Source organism: Paralichthys olivaceus, chromosome 2, assembly GCF_024713975.1.
Source record: "Paralichthys olivaceus isolate ysfri-2021 chromosome 2, ASM2471397v2, whole genome shotgun sequence".
NCBI classification, from domain to species: domain Eukaryota; kingdom Metazoa; phylum Chordata; class Actinopteri; order Pleuronectiformes; family Paralichthyidae; genus Paralichthys; species Paralichthys olivaceus.
The window spans coordinates 2,377,505-2,398,646 of NC_091094.1; the positions used below are offsets into that span (position 1 = coordinate 2,377,505).

The 21,142-nt window shown below is 41.6% G+C and overlaps 2 protein-coding genes and 1 long non-coding RNA gene across 8 annotated transcripts; 2 read left to right on the forward strand and 1 right to left on the reverse strand.

Annotated features, from left to right (window-relative positions):
- Nucleotides 1–151: 151 nt before the first annotated feature.
- Nucleotides 152–12,672, forward strand: tgm8 (transglutaminase 8). 4 transcript variants are annotated; one of them, XR_011239542.1, is made up of 17 exons: nucleotides 514–597; nucleotides 631–676; nucleotides 2,539–2,709; nucleotides 2,855–3,112; nucleotides 3,372–3,490; nucleotides 3,948–4,076; nucleotides 4,643–4,820; nucleotides 5,884–6,019; nucleotides 7,852–7,961; nucleotides 8,229–8,344; nucleotides 8,487–8,613; nucleotides 9,179–9,456; nucleotides 9,706–9,880; nucleotides 9,956–10,119; nucleotides 10,317–10,450; nucleotides 10,956–11,154; nucleotides 12,363–12,672. XR_011239542.1 is itself a non-coding variant. In XM_020105202.2 (16 exons), exons 1-15 carry the CDS (start codon nucleotides 586–588, stop codon nucleotides 11,101–11,103), a joined length of 2,334 nt encoding a protein of 777 aa, XP_019960761.2. In that variant the 5' UTR covers nucleotides 169–585; the 3' UTR covers nucleotides 11,104–11,139; nucleotides 12,363–12,501. The 4 variants fall into 4 exon arrangements, 2 of the variants coding, with proteins under 2 accessions (XP_019960760.2, XP_019960761.2); XR_002203543.2 differs by having other exon boundaries at nucleotides 169–676; XM_020105202.2 differs by having other exon boundaries at nucleotides 169–676; nucleotides 10,956–11,139; nucleotides 12,363–12,501.
- Nucleotides 12,673–13,689: 1,017 nt separating this feature from the next.
- On the forward strand, nucleotides 13,690–20,502 carry tomm34 (translocase of outer mitochondrial membrane 34). 3 transcript variants are annotated; one of them, XM_069516110.1, is made up of 9 exons: nucleotides 13,690–13,812; nucleotides 14,037–14,810; nucleotides 16,223–16,374; nucleotides 16,477–16,576; nucleotides 16,688–16,840; nucleotides 17,158–17,312; nucleotides 17,531–17,678; nucleotides 18,091–18,217; nucleotides 18,865–20,502. In XM_069516110.1, the coding sequence occupies exons 3-9, from the start codon at nucleotides 16,242–16,244 to the stop codon at nucleotides 18,964–18,966; spliced, it is 918 nt and encodes a 305-aa protein (XP_069372211.1). In that variant the 5' UTR covers nucleotides 13,690–13,812; nucleotides 14,037–14,810; nucleotides 16,223–16,241; the 3' UTR covers nucleotides 18,967–20,502. The 3 variants fall into 3 exon arrangements, with proteins under 3 accessions (XP_069372211.1, XP_069372215.1, XP_069372224.1); XM_069516114.1 differs by having other exon boundaries at nucleotides 13,805–14,810; nucleotides 16,226–16,374; XM_069516123.1 differs by lacking the exons at nucleotides 13,690–13,812; nucleotides 14,037–14,810 and adding an exon at nucleotides 15,226–15,562 and having other exon boundaries at nucleotides 16,226–16,374.
- Nucleotides 15,963–16,374, reverse strand: LOC138405880 (uncharacterized). Its single transcript, XR_011239548.1, has 2 exons — nucleotides 16,121–16,374; nucleotides 15,963–16,063 (listed from the first exon to the last, which is right to left on the reverse strand). It is a non-coding gene; the product is annotated as an uncharacterized lncRNA (long non-coding RNA).
- Nucleotides 20,503–21,142: the final 640 nt, after the last annotated feature.

Here is a 21,142-nt window from a genome sequence, read left to right on the forward strand (position 1 = left end):
GGCAAAGATGATGGATGATTCAGTTCGTTCATCTGCAGCTCATTGTTTTCACCCAGAGTCATTAAAGTAAAGCCAGCGTGGAACTGGAAGTTTCTCTAGAAGTCTATGAGGAAATGACTCCTCACTTTATAACGTCAGTAAACATTTAACAGTTTATGTCTCAATCTCTAGTTTCAAGTCTTCTTCAAAACAGCTGATGTTAATTTTGTAACTTTGGATCCATTTAGAGTCAAATACACGACGAAGCACTTTGCAGTCGGGCACGGATACGAGCTCTGTCAGCCGCGTTAACAGACTTAATGTGGATGTTACTCGGGTGGGAATCTCCAGATGATTCACTTTTGGAGTCGACGGGTCAAAGGGTCCAGGTCAACACCCAGATGGAAGAGGCAGCGTTTAAACACCCAGGAGTTAAAAATCAAAGCTGCCAGACACGTTTCTCTTGGCTGAGGAAAAAAAAGGGGATGGGCTCGGCAGGTATTTTAAAATCCAACATTGCGGAGTCACCTGTCAGTGAGCATCTGAGCGTCTGCCCGGGCTCCTTCACTCCTGCATCTACTACTGTAGAGACACAGCTCCGCCGACATGACAGAGGAGGTTCAGACGGGCTCAGCCGACATGACAGAAGAGGTTCAGACGGGCTCAGCCGACATGACAGACCAGGTTAATGAATCTAGTAAGTACAACTACAATATTTTACCAAGTTTATCATCAGCGTGGGTCTCTGCACCAACCTAGATGCTACACACACACACACACACACAAACACCAATGTGACTTTTTAAATTCAACGTCTTTGCAATCCATTCATGTCGTCACCTGAGGTGATTACTTGTTTCAGCATGTTCTGGCTATGATCACATTTGAGAAGTTAAGTGGAGTCACTGCAAAGGGGATTAAACCTGCACTGTGTAGTAATGTTGTGTGCGTCTGTATCATGACACGACACGACCACGTGCGTGCAACACAACAATCACAACAACCATACACGTTATGAAAAGAGCAGACGCCATTTAAAGGAGCATGTAAATGAGCTTGAGTTGTAGAAGTAGAGGATCGAGATCTGGCTGAGTCTTATAAACATGCATATTATTTTATTTTCCTTTATTTAACAAGAAGCTCTTATTGACTAGTCCTGACACAGAAACATAAACGAGCACCTCTGAGAGCTGAGTGTCATCACAAAGTCCCGACCAGCTTCTCAGCATTTTTTTTCTAATTGAAGCCAAAACTGATCCTGTGTCACGTGCAACAGGAAAAGAGTTAAAGTGCATTTTCTTGTTCTGCAAGAAAATGAAAACGTCTGATAAGAATGAGATCCAAATGTCTGAATGAGAGCTGCAGACTTCCTGTGAGAGGTTTCAGGGCACGACGAGTTACCAGGAACTGAACCTTTGCAAGTTGAATTGTGCTGCAAAACAAGGAGGAGCCCAAAGTTACAGTAGACACAACAACGCCTCTCCGCTCCAGCTCTGGAAACTGAATATCGTTTCACGTTCTGAGGAGACGTGTTCTGAACTTCGCTTCTCTGTTTGAAACAATCTGCTGCTGTGAGCAAATACAAAATAAAACATTTCAAAATAAAGCAAAAAAGCATAAAACAAACACACACACACACAAAAGACACTTCCTGACTGTCACAACAGAAATACATGTGTTTCTGTTCAGCAGCTTGTTTTTGAAGATTTTACAGATACCTGAGCAGTGACTCAATTTGTCCACAGAAGCTTTAAATATTTGGAGACAGTTGTCTTCTTTTCTTACAGTGTCCTGTTCCTTCTTGTCCCATTGACACACATATTACTTCATCACAAAACATTTAACACATTCTCCACCTTGCCTGAGGCCCTGGCAGAGTTACCAGGCGTGACTTTTCACACGTTCAGCCAGTTCCGTGAAGTAAATCTGGGACACACCACACCCTCAGCCGATTAAAAGCATTTAATAACACGAAGTCTAATGTACCTGGTAAGTGTGGTTTCCATTGTTAAGTCGACGCCTATATAATCATCCAGGATTGACACCATAATGTTTATATTCAAACCCGGATGACCTTTGACCTGCAAATCAAACTCATCTTTATAGAGAAATCAACACATTCACTTTGTGCAATCGAAGCGTTTTACATTTGCTCGAAGACACGAACACGATTTTTTGAGTTGCATTTGTATCGAACGTGCTTTTTTTTTTGTTTTCAATATGTGAGACATACAAACGCTTGAGTTCCTTTCTTCGTTTCTTTTTTTTTTCAGATTATGAAATTGATTTAAAATTGTTTTTACTGAATGCATCAAACCATCATATCCTTAGTTTTATTCTGGCTTCATGAATTTAATATGAGTAAGTAACAAATTTTTCTTATTGTTATAGATAAAGTATGAACTTTTTATTTACTAGCTGCTCTTTAATAAAAAGTAAATGGAAGTCAAATCAAATAATTAAATGTCAATTTTTCATATCAATGTTTTAATCGATTTAAATGAGTTAAATGTTTTTACCTGAGTTACCTAAGTGTTTTAAATATTTTCTTTTCGTCAGTCTTGAAGGACTTGGACCTCCACTGTGAGACCAACAACGTTTTACACCACACCAGTGAGATCTCAGTGAAGGAGCTGTTTGTGAGGCGAGGTCAACCCTTCACTCTGACCCTCACGCTGTCGCAACCTTTCAAACCTGAACTTTACCCGCTCAGCGTCACCGCAGCGACAGGTCAGTCTTTCATTTGGTTCGTTTTGGACAACGAGGTCAGTGCTGCTCTACAAAACCCAGGATGGATGGATGATGGATGGATGATGGATGGATGGATAAACAGTATTGTTCTAACAGTAAAAGAGTGTTTGGTTCCTCTCTACAGGTTGTCATTATTCAGAGGAACGCGGCACAGTTTCGTACTTCGGTATCCCCGACATCGTGACGCGTTCACCATCAGCAAAGGCTGTGTGGAAGATAGAGCTTCAGGAGAAGAAGTCGTCCCCGAAGAAAGGTGTCTTGGTTCTGAGCATCACGCCTCCGGCTAACGCCCCCATAGGAGAGTATATAGTGTCCGCGCAATACAGGGATGAGGAAATGTTGCTCGCAATGCCGGTGGTGCTCTTCAACCCCTGGTGTCCTGGTAGGTTCATCATCAGTTTCCATGGCAATGAATCAATCTACCTACCTTCATACCTTCCAACCCTCGTACCTAGTTACCTACCTTCATACCTACCTACCTAGTAACCAGTCTACCTACCTACCTACCTACCTACATATCTACTTACCTACCTATTTACCTACCTACCTACCTACCTACCTATCTACCTATCTACCTATGTTCATAACTACCTTGATACCTACCTATGGACCAATTTGTCTATCTCTACCCATCTCTCCAGATGACACGGTCTATCTAAGCGATGAGAAGGAAAGACAAGAGTATGTGATGAATGAACAAGGACTCATCTACAAAGGGAGTGGAAACTACATCTTCTCCCAGCCGTGGGACTTCGGACAGGTAAACGGACCTCACACCACAGGGTGACCACATCAGGGATGGTGCTGTCCATCCTGACGCCAGCCTCTGTTTTGACCAACACTGCATTTCCACACATTCTGTGTAAATCACAGTCAAAGTGCAGCATGTTTGAGGTTGTCGTGGTCACATGGGCTCTTGCTGTCAAGATGCACTGACAGTTTGGTTTTCAAAGCAGTAAATAATCTTATGATCAATTCAATACCCGGTTGTTAAACGCCACTAAGTTCTATATGTTGTAATTCAAATATCTTTAAATTCACAGCACCGGATGTCCAACTTTGAATTGCATAACTTCAAATTTAACGTCTTAATTTGCCTTTGAGTTCTGAAAATGTTTTATTAAATTAGATTTTCTAATTAAGCTCATTGAACGTGAGCATTTTGAATGCATCTTACTTTGTTTTTTTTGTCTCTGTTCTTGTGTCTTCTTGTCCAGTTTGAGGAGGACATGGTGAGGATTAGTATGAAGATACTGGAACTCAACAACAAACACTTGGAAGACCCAGCTGAAGATGTCTGCAGTCGCTCTGATCCCGTCTACGTCGGCCGCGTTGTCAGCGCCATGGTGGGACATGATCAGTGACATTCTCATTAGCCCCAGCTATGCTATTTCATGCTAAACCAAGATTGTGAACATCCTAAACAATGTATATGCTTAGCATCTCCATGTTAGCATTGTTGTGAGCAAGTTAGCGTGTTAAAAATAGCCACCTGGAATTATGAAGGTAAATATTTGTTCAATAATTGAGTGTGCTGTGATACTATGTTTAATATTTAAATCAAACATTCATATGGTGTTTGGACGATATACTGTGTGTAAAGAAATGACACCAGGCACAACACGAGTGGTGTGAATCACAACATTTCAACCCGTTGTTATAGCAACAGATGACTAATTAAAGCAAAATGTACCAGAGAAATGAAAACTTGGACATAAGTCGGTGTGATGAGAACTACCGTTAACATGGAGGAGTCATGGGTTCATTGTGCTACGGTGACAAAAAAAAGTTGTAATGAGCAACCGATGCTTGAGTGTCAGGCTCCGACCGCCAGCTCATATCTGATAGAGTAAAACAACAATAAAGTCATATCAGAAGAATGAAATCAAATTTTTTCCGTTTTTTTTTCCAGATCAACAGTGAAGACGACCATGGCGTCCTGTATGGACGGTGGGGGGGTTCATATTACGACGGGTTTAAACCCTCTCACTGGTCCGGCAGCCACGCAATCCTCAAACAGTGGTACGACAATGAGTTCAAGCCAGTCAGATACGGCCAGTGCTGGGTGTTTGCTGGCGTGATGTGTTCAGGTAACGTCCGACTGTCCAGCTCCTCATCGCTCCCCCCCTGGGACAACATCTGTACAGATAGATTAGATTCATTCTGAAGTCATCGCAGACTGAACTGATGTTGTTCTTGAGACTTCAGTGATAATTTAAAGCCATCGAATAAGAAAAATATATCAAATGTCTGGTTTCAACTTGTTTCATGTGCAGAATTTCCTCGTTTTCTGTTTTAGATCTTTATAAACTGATCATTATTGCTATAGATAATATTTTAATATTAATGCTGGATTTGGAATCATGTTTATTACCCATGGGTTGAATGGCTCATAACGCCACCTAGTGTTTCAGATTGTCTCAGGCCTTGCACGTTTGATGCTCACACAGAAGGGGAATGTCTCTGCTTCAAGACAATTAAACAATTCTAATTATATATCCTTTAGCTATGAATATCACGAGTGGACAATTAGACCAACATGTATAATTCACTCCCACTTAAAACGCATCTCCTGACTCATCATATTGACACTGGTCACATGACTGTCGGTATAATCCTGGATATGTGACTTAAGCCTTTTTAGTTGCCTCCCTTCTGTCTTTGGCACTGTGCTCGTTTCTCACCAGGTGAGTTTCCACCAAAACAAACTTCTCAGCTCAATGAGAAATGTTTTTAAAACAAGTCAGAGTTAATGAGATAATGCCAGGACGAAAAAGAGGAGCCGTACAGACGAGTTAAAATTAAACAAGATTGGCAACAAAAACCACCGATCCCTCCTGCGGCTGTACCCAGGCTCCACCCTTCACCTAAATGTTCCAGAGACGTTTCTGTCGCGAACAAGTCCGGCTTGAAAATCTCCTTCTACTCAGTGTGCGAACATTCGTGCAACCTTTTTATTCACGTTCCTCAAATCTTAGAAACTGAACCTATGTAAGGAAGTTTTATTGATTTATTGTTTGTGTGTTGAATTTTGCTCATTGCTACAGCGATGCATTAAAATAAAAAAAGTTCAGCTCCACAGGCGGCAAAGTTCAAAATCAACACACTAGTACAAACTTATATAAATGACTGCAAACTTTGTGTTGGTTCCAGTGATGCGTCTGCTGGGCATCCCCTGCCGCGTGGTCACCAACTACTCGTCAGCCCACGACACCAACAGCAATCTGATCATCGACGTGTACCACTCAGACTACGGTGTCGCAATGAAACGTTCTCCTGACAGTGTTTGGTGAGATGCTGCAATTTTCTTACTATGAGAACGCACACACAGCGAGGAGCGGGCGAAACAACAAAAAAATATACTTTCATTTTCCTTATGTACAGCACATCACTTACCTGCCCAGGTCATGACCTCGCTGGCTACCTGACGGCAAAGTAGAACGTAATTCCCTTTTGAAATGTACCTGAACCTGAAAATCACTGTTTTATGTATAAGAAACCTGTTATCTTATATCGCATCCCGCAGAGAAACATTAGCATCTGTTTGGAGTCATGTTTGTGTCCATCTGATGAAAGTTCAAATCCCTTTGAGCTCCTGCTTTGGTCTCCACCCACCAATGTGGCTCTCTGGAGGCCAAATCCTCGACTTTCTTGCTGCATGGTGAGGTTCTCTAAAAACGAGCTAAAACGAGGGCTCATGAGCTAATGCTAATGTTTTCTTCTGCGTTTGTTTCTTTGTATGTTCGGTAGAAGGATTACACAAAAACTACTGTACGGAAAAACGGGTGTTTTTGCATTTGGCGTTTTTCTTGATGAAAATAATCAGACATGCTTAAGGGACTGATAACTATGAGTGTGTGTAATTTAATTAAATTAAGTATTTAAAAATGGTTTCATGAAGGAACCGTTGGGCCTTGTCGGCGGTGCGTTCTGCTGAGTTCCCCTCTAGATCTTTGTGGGTTCATCCATGTTCACTGTAAAGAGGGAGTTGTCAGGTGAGCTGTGCCAAGGCTCTTGACTGATTGCTTATTTTGTCAAACAGTGTGGTAAAGTGCTCCGGGTGTGTCCTTCACAGATCAGTGCCACCGCACACAGAGGCAACTGTGAAAAATTAAGCTCAACAACAAATTTACAGTTGTTGCCAGTTTTTTTTTAGGTCAGTGGAAGAACTTGAACAATCATCGGGCCATAAATCACCATGTCAGAACCTGCTCTAAAGATTTCTGTTCAGTGTGGTTTTCTGTATTTCATTGGCTTGTTAACATCTACCATTTGTTTGGGTGTGGCAACTCAGTGTGAGAAACTTTCATCTGTCAGAGGACGTTGTCTTTATACAGTGTCATTCCCATGATGCTTTGAGGCTTTTCAAACACGTCAGGTTACGGTGGAGAACTTACCACTCCTGCTTACACTGGACGTTTATCAAAAGAACAAACCTAACGAGATCCACGCTGAGGTCTACGGAGACCAGGAACATGAGCTTTGAGAAGTGTATCTATTAAAGGTCCAGTGTGCAGAATGTAGTGACATCTAGTGGTGAAGTTGCATGCAGCAACTTTTGACGATATGAGCCGTTAATTACCACGTCACCAGACTCTTAAATACCCAGAATAACAATGTCATCCTTTTAATTGTTAAAAAAGACTTTCAGTGAACATTTCATGAAACAATTAATTGAATGGATTCCGACACACATTTATAAACACGGGGTCCAGGACCAACAATATTAGAATTCTCCGTTCAGCTGAACAAACATTTTTTGGTGGATAAAAAATTCATAGCTTTTTCTAGAATATTATCGCCCGATGTCATTCCAGCTTCTGTTGTGTGGGTGTTTTTCTTCTTCGATCAATCAATCAATCAGAACTTTATTTATATCGCAGCTTTCAAACTAAATATTTAAAAATGAGATCTGTGCACTAAAAGGTTGATGATAGTAAAACAGTAAAATGTTAATAAAACAAGAAAGAGAGAAATAAGAGGAAGAAAGAGATTATAAAATATATTTTAAAAAGAGTAACAAATAAAAAGATAAATTGTAAATAAAACCTGATAGCCAGGTTGAAAAGTTTGGTTTAAGTTCGAGCTGCTGCAGAATCTGAGTGATGTGTTGTGTTTCAGGAACTTTCACGTGTGGGTGGAGGGGTGGATGAAACGTCCAGACCTGGAGGAAGGTGATAAATACGACGGCTGGCAAGTTCTGGATCCGACACCACAGGAGACGAGCAACGGTAACGACCCGGTCGTCTCTCTGCCGTCAGCATTTTCTTTCCTGCTCTGATGACCTTGTTTCTGGTCCTGATGTCACATGCTGACCTCTTTCTGCTCTGAGATTTTATTTCCACACATTTTAACACATGACATCAAAGCTGCTTCATCAGATTCTTTTATCAGGAAGAAGTCAGAAAAGTTGAAATCCTACAGATTCTTGCGTTGGTTTCATTGCTCACAGACTATTTCTTTTTATGTGATGACTTCTATCGTTTCTCTTTGCTCAGGTGTTTACTGCTGCGGTCCGGCCTCAGTCAAAGCCATCCGGAGCGGAAACATCGACCTCAAATACGATATCCCGTTCATCTTCGCTGAGGTCAACGCAGACTGTGTGGACTGGCTGGTCAGTGAGCAGATTCACTCAAAAACACTGCGGTGATGCAGTCTGCAATTTCTCACCTCCATGGTTATGTTTTCATCTGTGTTTTATATCGTGTTTCCTGAAATAGAACGATTTTGTGGTTTCCTTGTGTGTTTCCTGTCAGATCAAAGCTGACGGCTCCAAAGTGAAGATCTTCTCCGACACTGAGAGAGTCGGTCAGAACATCTCCACCAAGTCTGTCGGCTCCAAAAAGAGGAAGAACATCACCGACAACTACAAGCACAGGGAGGGTGGGTTCACTTCTGCAGCAGCTATTCAAAACGAGACGATGTCTTTGCATCACTGTTCTAATGCACCTGACAATAGGACTGATTCCAGGTCAGTTGCTTTCATGATCAGATCAAAAGACAAGACTAGGCTGTGCATGAATCAGGTCGTTCTCCCGGATTCCACAGACTGTTTATAGAAATGGACGTAGATTCCAATTCTGGAAAGTGAAGCCAGTCCCCGAAACAGTCATTCTCTTGAAAGACCAGCAGAGGGCGACTCCACTGCTTGTTTCTATTTCTATTTCTCACTCACTCAACATTTTCCTCAGGAGTTTATGTCTCAGTCTCATTTAAAGTCTTCTTCAATACAGCTGATGTTCATTTTGTAAATTATAATGCATTGGGAAGTGGATACCGTGTGATTGACAGCTAGTACCGTCCAATGGGTGTGTGCAGTGTCCTCGAGCTCTTTGTCAGGCTCCTCCCCCGCTCCTCCAAATATGATCATTTCTTGTTTGAAGAAAAAACCTTTGAGAAACATTTATTCAACGTGTCCTCTGATCGAATCGGTCTGCCTCCCTCACAGGGTCCGAGAAGGAGAGGGATGTCTTCAAGTACGCCCTCACCAGAGACTACACCGTAGATGATGAGGAGGACATGGAGTTTGAAGAGGAGGAAGGGAACGAGGAAGGGATGGAGGACGAGACGACAACGGAGAACGAGACGGCAACGGAGAGCGAGACGGCAACGGAGAACGAGACGGCAACGGAGAGCGAGACGACAACGGAAAACTCAGGAGGAGCAGCTGAGGTCACCCCGGAGGTCATTGCTCCACCACCTGAGGTGTCCATGAAATTTGAGGTGGTAAGTCAAAGAAGCTGTGAATGATTTTTGTGTTGTGTTATATTTTTGTCTCATATAAACTCTTCTTATAACAGAAACTGCACTGGTCGGTGGAGGCGAGTTTTTGTCGAGCTGTAGAAAATGACTAATTCAGCTGTTATTAAAACCACATAACCTGAAAATAAACATATTTTTTAAATGTAGGACAGATCCATGTATGACTGAACATTTATCCGCCTCCGTGTCTTATTCCTACTTTATTTGTTGCAGTGTTCCAAGCCAAGGAACGGCAAGGACGTGAGCATGAAGCTGGTGCTGCACAGCAAGAGCACTGTCTCCAGGCCGCTGACCATCAACATCAGCGTCCAGGCCATGGGCTACAACGGCTCACCGGCCGGGAACATCCAGAGCAAGGTGAAGGAGGAGACACTGCAGCCCGGGAAAGGTGGGTGCTCTTCTGGATCCTGGAGGTTTTTTTAAAAATACTGTTCTATTAAATATAACTTTAAATCTCCTCCAGATCTGTCCGTCCCCATCCTGGTCCCGTTCTCGGCCTATCATAAGCTCATGGTGGAGTGTGACAGCATGAAGGTTTCAGCCTTGGTCACTGACAAAGAGAAGCCGGACTACGTCTACCTGGCGGAGAACGACATCGTGCTGCTGGATCCTCACATGTCCATCACTGTCAGTGGGAAAAAAAACCTTGTTGTTTCTATAAATCATTTCAGACATCCGTCAAACGGTTCATTTACAAGATCTGATTCATTGTTCTGCATCTTCTCAATCTTCTTAATGCATGATGGGTAGTGTAGTTTTCGGCAGGGTGACGTTGAGCGTAGTCGAAAACGACTTGTTAAAAAGCTAAAATGTGTCGGTTCCAGGTTACCAGTCCGACCAGACTGCACCAGGAAACCAGTGGAACGGTGGTTTTCAGGAACCCAGCAAACGAGAAGCTGACGGGATGCAAACTGACTCTGTCTGGAAGTGGCACATTTAAAGACGAGGTCGAGTGCAAGTAAGTGTTTGTTTTATACGAATGATGAAACAGCTCATCTGTCAGTGCGAAGGATAAAACAAGAACCATGATCGTCAGATGTTTAAAGACTAAAGCGCTAATGGATGACTTCATTTATATTAAATTCATGGTGGTCACAAATAAAATTCCTGGAGCATTTCCTAATTATAAGAAAAGTTTTTATTTTATTCAATTAATAATCCACTAAAACAATTCAGAATTCAAATATATTCATTTTCTGTTATGTTTTTATTACTAATTTCTCACACTGGACTCTTTACTGCTCAAGTATTGTCTCATGTTGTTTATACAATTTGTCACAACACATTTTATATCTTCTTTACAGCACTTTATTGATTTGCTGGTGAACTGTGATATACGTATAAAATTACAAAAATTTCATTTACAATGTTTAAATTCTATTGTCAGGGCTCTGTTAAACTATCGTTAAACTAATAAACGTTGTAAATGTAGAATTTCTCTCCATCCTTTGTGTCTCTCACAGGCTCCCTGACCTGAGCCCATTAAACCAGTTCCGTATCAAGTTCTTCTTTTATCCCTACAAGACGGGAGAGAAGACAATCATGGCCGACTTCGACTGCTCAACCTTCAGAGACATCCAGGCCAATTGCAAGGTCAAGGTCACAGAGTAACGTCTCAACACTGCAGAGCCGCAGTCTCGTTCAAAGGTCACTAGCTAAAAGGTTTTTAAAAAATTTTTATTCGCAGCTTTAAGGAGATTTATTGTGCTCATGTTCAGATGTTTTCAAATGTCCAAAACATGCAGCGGAGGACATGTATACATATACACATATATACATATACACATATACACAAATATACATATACACAATACAAAAGCTTCCAAAGCTCGTCGTCTTTCTAAGTTGACGTCTTCTACTTTTTCATCTTGAGGTTTGTCCCGTGTCAACACGCCCACTCGCTCATGAATGTTCCGGACATTTCTCCGCTGTATTCTCACGTGGACTCACTCGGACATTTGCAGTGCAAATGTCCGATTTCAGTGCAGGTCTGAAAACAGCTCAACAAAGACAACACAACTTTGTACAACACTAGAGGAGAGACACACTGAACGAGCATCATAAGTCTCCTTGAAGCCATCACCTTCTGAAGGACAGCATATATCACACAGTCTCTGGGGTTTCATTCATTCATCTCATTACTTGGTTTTACTTCATTCAGTGACTTTTGCAAGGGCGATAATAAACTTGTGGTTCTCAGTGAAACGTTGGTTCAGGGTAAAAGCTTTTCAACAAACTGATGTGAACTTTCTTGCAGCATTACACTTTTATATTTAGATAAATACTTTAATGACAAAGTCCGGTGACAGACCAAAGCTGAAAAACATTTTACGCCTGAGTTTGATCCCAGCTGATGTTTAAAGTCTGATTCTGAAAGCTGCCGTAGATTCTCATCAGAATCAGAAGAAAATTCATTTGTGACTGAGAAACAAAGTTATTTGGTTGTTTTACACTTGAAGAAATATCTCCTGCAGCGATCTCCAGGTAACAGGGGCCTCTGCTGGACGGACAGAGGATGAACTCTTCATTCTCCAAAATAGAAACCGAACAACTGCTGCTCCCTGTCTCATGATGCCTTCAGGAAAACATGGTAGAAAAGGGTTTTTACCTCAGGGGTAAAGCAGATCGTCTGTTATCCAAAGATTTGAGGATAAGTCAAGTCAAGTTTATTCATATTGCACATTTAAAAACAACCGCAAATAAATGAATACACCTTTAAACGTACAAGGGATCTTCACCATCTTGTCCAATATTCTAAGATACAATAAAACAAGATGAAGACAACTTCAAAACACTAAAGAATGAGTGATAAAACATTAATATCCATGAAATTACTAATACTAATCTTCTTTTTACTTTTTAAAATCCAGATTACAAGGTGATACCTGATGGACAGACAGTGAAAGTAATCTCTAATTGTTAAAGGGTGATGAAGTCAGCAGAATGGCACCCTCTCCTCTCCTCTGCTCCAGAATACAGGTTCACGTCTTCATTGATTGTAGTTTTCAGTCAACACAATGAATCGTCTCTTGGTTCCTCACTCAGTCCAACATTAGATGTTTGTGTTTCCTTTTCATCACAAACTCTGGTTTCTTTGTGTTCACATTTTCTTGTGTTTCAAACGGTGCTCTGCTTGAGAATGATTTTTTCTTTCTTTCATAAAGATCTGAACTGAAACGCGTTGATTGAATGCTGTGTCTGATTATTGCTTGAGAAATTACACAAAAACAATAAACAGTATAATAACGCCGACAGGAACACTGCTTTGCATAATCAGTAGTTTTGCTGCTTTATTTTATAGGTTTATAAAATCTTTATGGGTCCCAAGGTCTTGGACTGTTATTATGGTTATTAAATTATTTGAGTGAAGTTTATTATCAACCTGAACTAAGAACTAATGTGAATATTTAGTGAAAACGTGTGATCTTTGAATTGTTAGTGTCGATTCTTGTTTGGAGCTGAGAATACGCAAGTCAGGAAAAATCTAGAGCTGCACGATGAACATCCTCAGACTTGTTTCCATCAATATCAGGTAAAAATGTTTTATGAGAGAAGAAGCTTCAGGAGGAACAGCAGGGAGGAATCATTCCTCTGAATAAGTCTCTAGATTGTGAACGGCCCGGTCTATTTTCTGTTCTTAAAACAAAACAACCTAAAGATCTACTCACTTATGTAAAGAAGCAGCTCTGAAAATAAACTGGTGACACCAACCAGTAACCAAACACTCTCAACACCAAACAATTACACAATAAAACAGAAACACAACACACGCAGCAGCAGATCTGAGACCAGGTCAAAAGAAATAACCTGAGCTCTGAAGACTGGCTGCTTTTATTCTGGAGCTCTGGGCTGTGATTGGCTGATGAGGAATGTGGGGGGGGCTACACAGGTGGCAGCCATCATCATCATCATCATCAGCACCTGAGAGAGAGAGAGAGCGAGAGAGAGGGAGACGGAATGGGGGAAGACGGGGGGTTCCAGTTGCAGCTCCTGACTCTGTGAACTATCCCTTTAAAAGGCCTTAATATCCCACAGCTGACTAAATATAGAACATGCAATTCCAGCACGGCCGCCAGGTGTCGCCCTGTGCTTTTCAAAAGTTCCACACTTCCTCTTGCCCTTGAACGCAGCGTTAGAGGCGAAATGAAACTGAGTGAAGTAAAGAAGAAGAAGAAGAAGAAGAAGAACAGACGCAGGTGGACTAAAGAAGAAGAAGAAGAAATAAACTCAATAATAAGAAGTAACTTAGAGTAGACTAAAGAATAATAATAAGTTAATTAGACTAAAGAAGAAGAAGAAAAAGATTAGACTAAATAATAAGTTAATTAGACTAAAGAAGAAGAAGAAGAAGAAGAACAGACGCAGGTGGACTAAAGAAGAAGAAGAAGAAATAGACTCAATAATAAGAAGTAACTTAGAGTAGACTAAAGAATAATAATAAGTTAATTAGACTACAGAAGAAGACATAGACTCAATAATAAGAAGTAACTTAGAGTAGACTAAAGAATAATAATAAGTTAATTAGACTAAAGAAGAAGACAAAGATTAGACTAAAGAAGAAGAAATAAACTCAATAATAAGAAGTAACTTAGAGTAGACTAAAGAAGAAGAAGTTAATTAGACTAAAGAAGAAGACAAAGATTAGACTAAATAATAAGTTAATTAGACTAAAGAAGAAGAAGTTAATTAGACTAAAGAAGAAGACAAAGATTAGACTAAATAATAAGTTAATTAGACTAAAGAAGAAGAAGTTAATTAGACTAAAGAAGAAAAAGATTAGACTAAATAATAAGTTAATTAGACTAAAGAAGAAGAAATAGACTCAATAATAAGAAGTAACTTAGAGTAGACTAAAGAATAATAATAAGTTAATTAGACTACAGAAGAAGAAATAGACTCAATAATAAGTAACTTAAAGTAGATTTAAGATTAGAAGATTAGACTAAACAATAAGTTAATTAGACTAAACAATAAGTTAATTAGACTAAACATTAAGTTAATTTGACTAAACAATAAGTTAATTAGTCTAAACATTAAGTTAATTAGTCTACAGAAGAAGAAGTAGTTCCTCCTCAGCCCTCCTTCTCTCCGGACCAAGTCACCGGATCCTCCGCAGCTTCTCTCCACGTGAAGCCTCCACACACCGGCGCGGATCTGAGCGAGCACCCGGAGTAATGTCAGCGAACACCCGCAGCTCCAGCCACCGACAGCCGCTCTAACGTCCCCACCGCAGCGAGGAAGAGCCGGAGGAAGAGGAGGAGTTCACTTACCGGGTCGTTCGCCGCGTTACCCCCCGACACAGAGCGACTCAACCGCCGGTAAGAAAGTGGAGCTCCGCCGCCTTAGCACCGTTAGCATTGGAAGTGAGGCTCGCCTGTTAAGCTAGCCGCTAGCTTCGGAGCACCGTCACTTGAGTTAGCGCAACTCAGCTAGCGAGCTAACCCGGCTAGTAGCCGACACGAGAGCCGCGTTGGTCGGCGTGTGAAGCAAAGCACGAGGCGGCGATCGGCTCCGGGTCGCGTGTTTATCAAAATCAGGTGATCGTGAGAAACTGTCCGGAACACAACCCGGTTCAACGGGTTAGCAGTTAGCTTAGCGGGCTAAACTCGCGAAGCTAACCGCAGGGTTCACATGGAATCCATGTTAGCTTCCGCCTCCATCACACTCTGGGTTCGTGGTGTCGTGAGTGAAGCGGCTGCACTGATTATCAACAGAACACCAATTAACATCATCATCATCATTATTATTATTATTATCCTCTAATTGATCCGTTTGGTAAAGTGACACAAGACGTTCTCCTCCGTCCGAACGTGACGTGTTGATGATGACGATCAGTCGTTTCACATTTCTGTCATTTAATATAAAACCTGTTCGTCGACGTCTCGTTGAATTGTTTGTTAGTCGTTCACAGATTTTCACTCAGAATCTGATTCTCATAGAACCAACTTCATCTGCATCACATCACAGCTCTGCACGTGAAATGAACGAACTGAGAAATGATCACAGACTATGTTTTAATACATAATCATCCTGTTTCTGTGTAGGAGCTACGTTTTACGTTTTCAGTCGAGTATGTGGCCAAACATTAAATATTAATGTTTTAAATATTAACCAACATATTTTGATATTTTCTCTTAAAAGTAGAAAGTTTCCCCTGTTTTAGATTCAAGCTGCAGTTTAACATTTTATAGAAAATAAGCACAAAACCTCATCAACAGGCAAGTTTCCTTTATTTTATTTTATATATATATATTTATATGTATATATATGGTTAAATATCCTGATCATACAGCATCAGGATGTAATAACAACATCTGATGTGTCATCCCACCTCATCAAGCGTGAACTCAGTGTAATCAGACTTTAGTTTAAATCCAACACAAGAACGTAATGAAATATGAGTAAGAATGATTTCAGTGAATTCCACATAGTTGATGGACGACGATGCAGTTTTAATGTTGCGTCGGCTCTTTTGGTGTCGCTCACAAAAAACTTGTTTCGACCCGTGACAGCAAGAATTAGAAGTTGTTAGCTGAGGAGCGGATGTGAAGCTTGTCTTTAACAAATGATGCTGAATCAAAAACACTGGAAGAAGATCTGAGATGTTCAAATCGGTCCATCTCTTCACGACGCATCAGAAACCAACAGGAAACAACCTGCTGGGTCGAAAGTGTAAATGTGGTCGAGTTATTTTCATGAACCTTTTTTTTTTAAATATAATTTCTTCTAGTAGCAACTAAAACGAAGAGATGCCCCAGAAGCAGAAACCCCGACGCTCCTGGTTGGAGTTGAAACAAGCTGGAAACGAGCGCTTCAAGACGGGTCAGTATGGAGAAGCCACCGGTCTGTACTGCGATGCCATCAAAGAGCTGGAGAAGTCCAGTAAGTATTCAGCCGTCACCTGGATGATTTTTTTTTTAATCCTCGTTCTGTGCAGTGGGTGGAACATTCCTCTTTTATTAAAGATTCTTTCTTCCTGGTTAGATGAAAAGAATCCAGAAGATTTGGCCATTTTGTACTCGAATCGTGCAGCCAGCTACTTGAAGGAAGGAAACTGTGCCGAGTGTGTGAAGGACTGCAACATGTAAGTGTTTCTATTTGGAATCTGTATCGTAGCAATCCAAAATTTTGTGTTTTGCCCCTAAACAGAACTAATCTGATAAAATGTCTAACTCACACTCTGCATGTGTGTCAGGTCTCTGGAGTTGTATCCGTTTAACGTGAAGTCTCTGCTCCGTCGTGCGGCTGCGTCTGAAGCTCTGGAGCGGTACAGGCAGGCGTATGTGGACTACAAGACGGCTCTGCAGATCGACTGCAACATCGCAGCTGCTCACGACGGCACCAACAGGTACCTGGTCTGCAGTAGTGACTCCATGTCCGTTATGAGAGGACTGGAAAAAAGAAACAGGTTTATCCACGTCTTCGTCACGTGTGTGTGACCGTCAGCAGGATTACACAAGAACTACAGAACCGATTCCCAGGACAATCTGTGGAGGCGTTGGGCAAGAACAGATCTGGACAAAATCTAAATTGCGTAATCCTGCTGACACACCAACGGTGGAGGAAACATAACCTCCTCGGTGGTGGAACATTCAATATTGACAGACACACCTTCCTGTCGATGAACGCAAACAGGACGGTATTTCAGTTGTCTCTGTTTCACAGGATGTCGAAGGCGCTCACAGAGGCCGACGGTCCCTCATGGAGAGAAAAGCTTCCTCCCATCCCCACGGTTCCTCTGTCCATCAGAGAGAAACTCACCCAGCAAACTACCAACAACACCCCGAAACAGAACGGCAGCAGAGAAGTAAAGAAAAAGGGTGAGGACATCTTAATTTATATTTAACTGAAATGATCTACTGAAGTTAGGTCGATCCTAACGAGTTTGAAAGTCTCTTTTCATGAGCCGTGTTTTTCATGGAACATTGATAAGAGAACATTTAACATTTAAATCGTCCAGTTACAAACAAAACAAAAAAAGATTTTCTCTCTTTTTGAACCAATGATTATTTTTTTTCTTTCTCTTTTCGTTCCTCAGCTCCCAGTGACAAAAACATCAAGAAAGCCCAGGCGCAGAAAGAAGAAGGCAACGCTCTGGTGAAGAAAGGAGAGTATAGAAAGGCCATAGAGAGATACAGCCAGAGCCTGAAGAACAACCCCACCGAGGTCACCACCTACACCAACCGGTGGGTAACTCTTTATTTCCACAATTCAAATGGCCGTTGGAGAATCTGCGTTGACTGGAGCTGTGTTTGTGTTGGAACCTCACAGCTGAATCTTTAATCTGTGTCAGTACGTCAAGTTATAAAAGGGATTTCAGCTCAGTTTTCATCCTGACGTGCTCCAAAGGTTTCACTTTCATCTGGACCAACACAAACTGTTTTTTCAGACTAAGGACTAAGTACAGTTCGAGTAAAGCTTAGTGATATTAGTAGTAGAAGTAGTATTATATATATATTTAGGTAATAATGGCTGGAATTTCTTTAGTAGGTGATCAAGGTCTCTGATGTTTGGATTCTGTATTTTCTGTTTGTTTGTCTTCGTCTGTGTGTGTGTCTGTTGTGTGTGTGTGTGTCTGTTGTGTGTGTGCGTGTGCAGGGCGCTGTGTTACCTGTCAGTGAAGCAGTACAGAGACGCCGTCAGAGACTGTGACGACGCTCTGATGATTGACAGCAGCAACATTAAGGCTCTCTACAGGAGAGCTCAGGCTCACAAGGAACTCCAGGTGAGCGCTGCAGTCTTCTTCACTTTCTGCTTCTCACACAGACGCAATCAGTCTGTCAGGAGCTTCTGTGCGTAGGTGCCGAGGGCGGACAGCAAAATAAAATAAGTTCCTGCCTCGATAATTACCCATGATTCCCCTGACAGCTTCCCCTCATCAGTTTCCCTCACAGAGAGCGTTCACAGTCGGTTAGCTCGGCACAGTGCAGCCGTCGACTGTGTTTGGTTCGACTAAAGAGTCTTCATGAAGTCGACAGACCGGGTTCGTTGATATTTGCTGCATTAAACAGTTAATCTGGTTTTAAAAGAGCAGACGGAACATGAGCCTGAATCTTTTCTGTAAAACTGGGAACAACATCTGTGAGCTTCTGCCTTTCAGAGGACGACGAGTTCAGCCCATATCTGGGAGGTGAGATGTATCATGGGAAATGTATTTTGTTTATTTTGGATGGTTTATAAAGAAGAGGCTCGGACAGCGGCTGACGAGCTGAGTGACGGGAACTGAAGCAGAGTTACAGCGTTAACTTTGATTTTGACAGTAGTATTTGTGTGTTGAGAGTTGTATAAATGTGTGTGTGCATAATCAGATTTGTAAACTGATGAGAACAGCCTGGTTTAGTTTTACTTCTAAACTCTTGTGTTTTCCTGCAGAACCCTAAAACGTGTGTGGACGACCTGAACAACCTGCTCAAAGTGGATCCAAAGAACACAGCTGCACTGAAGCTGCTGCAGGAAGTGCAGAAGAAGAAGTGAGGCTGCATCAGGGACTGCGGAGGCAGCGGTGAGGATCCTGCACCGAGAGAAGAGCAGAGAGGACGACGAGTTAATGATGTTTATGTAAGAGTCGGGCGGCCGATCCGCGGCGCCATTCAAACGGCAGAACGTGCGTTTCCCAAAAGCTCCTTCACCCTGAACTCGTGTTCACTCTCAAACATAAGTTCGGACTTGAGACGCTTCTGGAAGAAGAGGAGGAAGAGACGTCGCCGCGTTCAGCCTCAGGAACGTTTGTACTTTTACCAGTTTGAATTTAAAAGCAAAAATTATTGACCCACAAGATAAAAGCAGTATTTCCTGCAGAACAACAAAACACGTCACAGTTTCCAACGTCAGTTCTGGATTTGAGTTCATTCGTGTCTCGTCAGAATTCAGTCATTTCGTTCGACAATCAGTCCAAAACAAAAACGTATTGAAAGTGGATCAAAGTCTTTTTCGGTTTAGAAGCTGACACCGAAGAACAGTTTGAGGTTTTTTTAACTTTAAAAATTTGAGACAAACAGATTTTCAAAAAACCTGCGTAAATATATTTACATGAACGTTGCCCCACGAGTTCGATCCAGAGCAGAGCGGACCCGGAGAGATATTTAGACTTAAAAGAAAAAGAAAATCCAATATCCAGAAGTTGTGTTCAGATTTTTTTCTCTATTTATTCTGTAAAAATTCACATCGACAAACAAACGCAGACACTGATTCGTCGGTGAGAGGCTGAAACTGCTGACGCAAACAAAGGTTTATTCAATATTTGATTCACAAGCCTTCTTTTTTTCTTAATTTACTTATTTATGCTACGTTTGTTTTTCTGAGGTTTTGATTTCATGGTCACGCTGTCATGAGGTGGAGACGGCAGATAAATAAAGCATCGTCTCGGTCATTTTGAGATTTTCTCCAAGTTGCGATCGCAGTTGGATCTTCTGAAACTGTTAATTCTAAAAAAAAAAAAAAGAAAGACCGACGCAGCATCGGTGTTCAGTCATTTGCTCAGTTTGCACATTGATTTCAAAGCGTCCCCAGCCCGTCCCCTCACGCCGCCCGTTCCACAGGAAGTGTTGGTACCTCCTCTCACACGTCTGAACCATGAGTCTCAATCCTCCGTTTCATTTGTTTATTTCTTTAGAATTAAAGTTTCCTCTGGTTCTGTTTGAACGACTCAAACCTGCAAACTTAGTGACACTTTTCAAACGGGTCTTCATCCACTGTTTGCTCTTGTCGTTTTTTCTTTTTTTTCTTTGTTTTATTGTGAAATACGTGTGGAGTGCTCTGGATTTAGTTTCCACGCATCTTGTTAAAGTACAACACATGAGTTTGTCAGAGAAACATCCAACGTCCTGACGTTTACGAGGAGGAGGAGGAACATATCAGCGTTGGTTCATGTTTGAAAGTCGAGACGCTGCACGTGTGTGTGAAAGTCTTCACGTAGGAGATTCTTGGTTTTGTCACATTTCTTGTAACTTGTTCATATCGCTTCTGTCAACCTGCTTCGGTTTAACTGCAAATAAAGTGAATAGATCTGCACTCGCTGCGTCTCCTCAAGTCTTTACACATGAAGCAGAAATTTAAGGAATCAAATCAGATGATTTTTTATACATGAAGCATCCACCAAGTGAACGGAGCCCCTCCCCCGTGCACAGACACATCAACGACGCTACACCCAGCAGCTGCTTAGCTTAGCACAAAGACTGGAAACAAAGGGAAACAGCTAGCCCAGTTTTTAATCTCACCTTATTTTACCTCCAGCTTTTCGTGTCTTACACACAGATAAATATTATTTTATAGATAATATAACATGTTAATCATCATTTTAGTCGCTGAGCTGCAGGATTACACAAAAACAACTGCACAGGTTATCATGGAACTTCTTTTCCAGGACGCGTGACCTCACTTTCACTTTAACGTTGTGATGACATCACAGCGTCAACACATTAATGCTCTGATGCTGAATACATAAGTGAGGGCGTGGTCACGTCACACACACACACACACACACACACACACACACACACACACACACACACACACACACACACACACACACACACACACACACACACACACACACACACACACACACACACACACACACACACACACACACACACACACACAGCAGGTCAAAGTTCACCAGAGTTGAACTCCTGTGAAGTGAAGGTTCACC